The sequence below is a fragment of the Rana temporaria genome, chromosome 10, assembly GCF_905171775.1.
Source record: "Rana temporaria chromosome 10, aRanTem1.1, whole genome shotgun sequence".
NCBI lineage: Eukaryota > Metazoa > Chordata > Amphibia > Anura > Ranidae > Rana > Rana temporaria.
This window is the reverse complement of record NC_053498.1, coordinates 18497785-18503784: the sequence shown is the minus strand read 5'-3', so window position 1 is coordinate 18503784 and position 6000 is coordinate 18497785. Positions and strand designations below refer to the sequence as shown.

General features: G+C 45.5%; 1 protein-coding gene across 1 annotated transcript in view; it reads right to left on the bottom strand.

The window, feature by feature from the left end:
- Nucleotides 1-6000, bottom strand: part of ATP1A3 (ATPase Na+/K+ transporting subunit alpha 3) — a 92564-nt gene that overhangs the window by 39141 nt on the left and 47423 nt on the right. The window contains exon 5 of the mRNA XM_040327324.1: nucleotides 620-733. Coding sequence (XP_040183258.1) covers nucleotides 620-733 — 114 coding nt within the window. The remainder of the gene's footprint in view (nucleotides 1-619; nucleotides 734-6000) is intronic.

The window sequence follows — 6000 nt, the reverse complement described above, 5'->3', positions numbered from 1 at the left end:
GTGCAGGCCAGTCAAGTTCCTCCACCCCAAACTCACTCATCCTTGTCTTTATGGACCTTGCTTTATGCGCTACACAATGGTTGTGCTTTAGTGCTCCTTCCCACCATGCAAATCTATTATTTGGCCGAGTCATTGAAGACTATGCTCTCCCTGTGCATCTGATATCTCTACAGGCAGATTGGCGGGGAGGGGGGACTATGTCAAATAAAGAGCTCCCTCTGGTGGGAAAACTAAAAATGTCTTAATTTATTACCATAACCAAATATGGAAGAACAAATACTTACAAATGTGAATATCACATCAAAAATCACTTAGGTCAAACTAGTATGTGAAATGTAGTTTTGTGCCATAAAATCCAGATATGCAAGATGTTGACCCCTTAAGCGGATATAGGATTTGTTTTGGTAAAGCTAAAGCGACCAACTTTTGAAAAGTTATAAGAGCCCTTCACAAGACGTGACACCCAGAAATGAAAGTCAACATGAATGAAAAGACTGTCAGTGCCCAAAAAAAAGTACAAATAAAACACATTCAGTATCATATCATTAATTACTGAAAGCGTATAGATGTGGGAGGGTAGCAAGCATGATCTACGGGAGCTAGATATCATCTTACTCACCTGGGGCACCATGTTTTTGAAGGATTCCATGATCTTCGAGCTCTTGGCCTCCTGGTAGTAAGAAAAGCAACCGGTGATGATGACGACTGCAGCCAACACGATACCCAGATACAGCTGAAAGAGAAATGAAAGTGGCAATAAGCTTTATACATCACTATCCTTGGAACCCGGGGTTTATGATTTCACATGAAATGCATCAAAAGGTGTCCAACAAGAAAAGTCAGGTATATCATTTGACTTGCAATTTACAAATGTTCTGGGCCGGCCTTCTTCATTACAGGGGCCCTATTCTGGGCCGGCCTTCTTCATTACAGGGGCCCTTTCCTGAGCCGGCCTTCTTCATTACATGGGTCCTATCCTGGGATGGTCTTCTTCATTACACGGGCCTTATCCTTATTCAAATATGCTGCTTTTTTTATGTCGTTTTTTAAAATGTCGTTTTTCGTGTTGTTAAAAATGATCGTATGTGGGCTAAAACGACGTTTTAAACCCGCGCATGCCCAGAAGCAAGTTATGAGACGGGAGCACTCGTTCAGGTAAAACTACCATTCATAATGGAGTAAGCACATTCATCACGCTGTAACAGACACAAAATCGCGAATCGTCTTTTACTAACAAGGAATCAGCTAAAAGCAGCCCAAAGGCGAATAGAACTTCCCCTTTAGAGTGCCGTCGTATGTTTTGTACGTCACCGCGCTTTGTTCATCATTATAAATCCTGTATAATAATAATTTTGAAAAAACGATGGTGTGTGGGCAACGTCGTTTTTTATGATGAAGTTGGAAAAACGTTGTGTTTTTTTCATGCCGAAAAACTACCGTGTGTACGCGGCATAAGAGTAATAAGTCATATATAAGCCAAATATAATATAATATCTCCATAAAGGCATGGTTTGATAAGTTTGGTGTGGCGGAACTTGGAGTGGCCTACACAGAACCATGACTTCAACCCCACTGAACCACTTAAGGCAAAGTGACAGTGGGATGAAGTCAGGTCTTCGCATCCAACATCAGTAACCTAAAGACATGATTTGATGAGTTTGGTGTGGGGGAACTTCAGTAGGGGGGAGGACAGGGTTCTGTGTAGGCCACTGAAGTTCCTCCACACCAAAACTTGTCAAACCATGTCCATAGGTTACTAATATTGGATGGGAAGCCCGGGTTTCATCCCACTGTCACTTTCTTAAATGGGTGTTCAGTAGGGTTGAGGTCAGGGTTCTGTGAAGGCCAATGAACACCCATATAGGGCAAAGTGCCAGTGGGATGAAGCCAGGTTTTCTTGTCCAACATCATCAACATAAAGACATGTTTGATGAGCTTGGTGTGGAGGAACTTCAGTAGGGTAGGAGCTCAGGGTTCTGTGTAGGCCACTGTTCCTCCACACCAAACCATGTACGGTATTTATGTTAATGATGTTGGATAAGAAAACCTGGCTTCATCCCACTGGCACTTTGCCTTAAATGGCTGTTCGGTGGCATGCACAGAACCCTGACCTCCAACATCATTAACATAAAGACATGGTTTGATGAGTTTGGTGTGGAGGTACTCAAGTAGGGTTGAGGTCAGGGTTCTGTGTAGGCCACTGAAGTTCCTCCACGCCAAACCATGTCTTTATGTTAATGATGTTGGATAAGAAAACCTGGCTTCATCCCACTGTCACTTTGCCTTAAATGGCTGTTCATTAGGGTTGAGATCAGGGTTCTGGGTAGGCCACTGAAGTTCCTCCACACCAAACTCATCAAACCAAGTCTTTATGTTAATGATGTTGAATAAGAAAACCTGGCTTCATTCCACTGTCACTTTGCCTTAAATGGCTGTTCATTAGGATTGAGATCAGGGTTCTGGGTAGGCCACTGAATGCCCATTTAAGGCCAAGTGACAGTGGGATGAAGCCAGATCTTCTTGGCCATATTTCTGTTCTCAGAACATTTACAGAGTACCGTATATACTCCAGTATAAGCAGAGTTTTTCGACACTTTTTTTGTGCAGAAAAAGCCCCCCTCGGCTTATACTCGGGTGAGGGTCCCACTTACTGCTCTCCGGTCTCTCTGGGACCGCTTTGAGCTGTTGCCTCTGACAGTCTGTAGAGGTCTGGATAGCGCTGGTGATCCACCTCTAGAAGTCTAACAGCAATGCTTTGGAGTCGCCACCATTTTGTCGTAGCTGCAGCTCAAACCCGACAGTACAGTGGACAGCGGGAGACTGTAAACAAGGTGAGACTGCAAATGGGCACAGCGAGGCTGCAGATGGGCACAGCGAGGCTGCAGATGGGCACAGCGAGGCTGCAGATGGGCACAGCGAGGCTGCAGATGGGCATTGTTTACCAGTAGCTGCTGCATTTACCACACCCTAGGCTTATACTCGAGTCAATACGTTTTCCCATTTTTTTTGTGGTAAAATTAGGTGCCTCGGCTTATATTCGGGTTTGGCTTATACTCAAGTATATACAGGGCTAGATTCAGGTAGCCGGGCGCATTGTTATGGCGGCGTAGCATATCGTATTTACGCTACACCGCCGTAAATCAGAGAGGCAAGTGCTGTATTCACAAAGCACTTGCCTCCTAAGTTACAGCGGCGTAGCGTAAATGGGGCCGGCGTAAGCGCTCCTAATTCAAATGAGGATGAGGGGGGCGTGTTTTATGTAAATGGGTGATGACCCGACGTGATTGACATTTTTTATGAACGGCGCATGCGCTGTCCGTGTACATATCCCAGTGTGCATTGCTCCAAAGTACGCCGCAAGGACGTATTGGTTTTGACGTGAACGTAAATTACATCCAGCCCTATTCGCAAACGACGTAAAAACTTAACATTGCGGACGCCTCATAGAAGCAGGAGCAACGTTACGCCGGAAAAGCCTTACGCAAACGGCATAAAAAAATTCCGCCGGGCGCACGTACGTTTGTGAATCGGCGTATCTAGGTCATTTGCATATTCTACGCCGAAAAACTACGGAAGCGCCACCTAGCGGCCATCGTAAATATGCACCCTAAGATACGACGGCGTAAGAGACTTACGCCAGTCGGATCTTAGCCTAATTTCGGCGTATCTTGCTTTCTGAATACAGAAAGAAGATACGCCGGCGCAGCTTTGAATTTACGTGGCGTATCTATAGATACGCCGGCGTAAATTCTTGCTGAATCCGGCCCACAGTATTTAGGTAAATTAGTCCAAGTCCAGAAACAGTTACAGTAACCCACCTTCTGTGCAAGGAACATTTTGGCACGCTAGACCCGAAAATGTACTAAACCACCAGATGAAGATTTAAACTGTGCCCGTTGCCCAGCTGTTCTGTCCTACTGCGAAAATACACGAAGACAAATGTGTATGGGTCTATCACCAGGTTTGTGTTGTCCATTCAATCAAGATTAAGACCAGTAATTAATATTGGATGTCTAGGAACAGGTGTTTCTATATTTTTCCTAAAATAATTCCTCTAAAAATGAGTGAGCGGAGCTGGAACGGGGGAGATTAGGGAACCAGCAGAAGCCTCTGTTTCCGGCTCAATAGAGGTCAGGCAGGCTGCCAAAATGTCGAGTGACCAACGACTGGCAGACATACTGTCCCAGTTGTTTCCGATTGGTTGAATAGAATCTTAGTCTTTTATACTGTGGAAAAAAAAGCCGCTTTAAAATCCAAAGCAGCTGGATATTTTACATGTCTAGTATGGGATGTCTAATTTGGTACTCCTAAAACAGATTTTGCCACAAAATTCCAAAATTTACTGAAACTGTGGGGTGGGTTTACTAAAGACAAATAGGGCCAGATTCTCAAAGGCGTTACGGCGGCGCAAAGCCATTTGCGCCGCCGTCGTAAGTCCTAATCTGGCCCGGCCTATCTATGCGACTGATTCTTAGAATCAGTTGCGCATAGATATCCCTTAGATCTGACAAGCGTAAGGCTCTTACGCTGTCAGATCTTAAATGCATTTTTTTTTTCCGCCGCTAGGTGTCACCGACGTCGTTTTCCCCGTCGCTTATGTAAATTAGCAATTTACGACGATGCGCGAACGACGCAGAGAATTTACGACGTTTACGTAAGCGTAAACTTGCCCCTGCTAATATGAGGGGCAAGTTTACGTAGGTCCGTCGTATGCCATGTTAAGTATGGCGTCGGGTCAGCGTCGGCTTGTTCCGTCGTTTTCCTAAGTCGTCCGTGAATACGACTTTACGTCAATGACTCCCACGTCGGCGTCATTGATGTTTTCCGTCGAGAACTGGAGCATGCGCACTGGGCTATTTTAAGCCCGTTGCATGCGCAGTTCGATCGGCGCGGGGGGCGCTTAATTTAAATACAAGCCGCCCCCTTTGAATTACGCGGCCTTACGCCGGGCCAATTACACTACGCCAATGCAAATTACGGAGCAAGTGCTTGGAGAATACGGCACTTGCTCCAGTAAGTTGCGGGGGCGTAGTGTAGATGGCTTACGCTACACCGCCGCAGATTCTACAAGAATCTGGCCCATAGACTGTGTACTCTGCAAGTGTAGCTGATCTAGAGCTTAGTAAAATGAGGGGAAAGCTCTGCTGACTGCCATCATCCAATCAAGCAAAAATGCATTTTTTTTTTAATCTTCCTTGAATATCTGATTGGGTAGACTTTGCAAAGTGAAGCTTCATCTCATTTACTAAGTTCTAGGGCAACAGCCCCTGCAGAGTTCACGGTATATTTGGTAAGGGCAGATGGGATTTTAGTAAGTAAATGTTACATTAATCAATTGCCCTTACTCAAGATGGCCACGACCAGAAATGGGGGGTGTTTTTCAAAGTGGTTTCTCAACAAAATAAAAGATGGAGACATGGATGGATGGGAAAGTTTGCTTTGGACATTAAAAATGAATAAACAGCTTTCCGCCTGGCCTATAGCAGAATGATGGCCCCTGTTCATTCAGAACAGACAAAAATCATACTTGGGGGGCACACTCTAAAATAGTAATAGTAAATAGGAAATGCTGGTTATCTGCGTTCCTTTCCTCATACTGACAGTGTGTAAGGGAAAGGAGAGCCGATATGTGGCTTTCCTCATAGAGGAGATTTGCCTCATCACTAATGCCTGTCAGTACCCACCAGTGAGCCAATCAGTGCCCACTAGTGACGCCTTTCAGTGCCCATCAGTGATGCCAAATAGTGCCCATCAGTGATGCCAAATAGTGCCCATCAGTGATGCCTGTCAGTGCCCATCAGCGACGCCTGTCAGTGCCCATCAGCGACGCCTGTCAGTGCCCATCAGCGACGCCTGTCAGTGCCCATCAGCGACGCCTGTCAGTGCCCATCAGCGACGCCTGTCAGTGCCCATCAGCGACGCCTGTCAGTGCCCATCATAGATGAGAAGAAAAATAACTGCTCAGATGAACCAAGGAACTTTTACTCACTGGATCCAAAC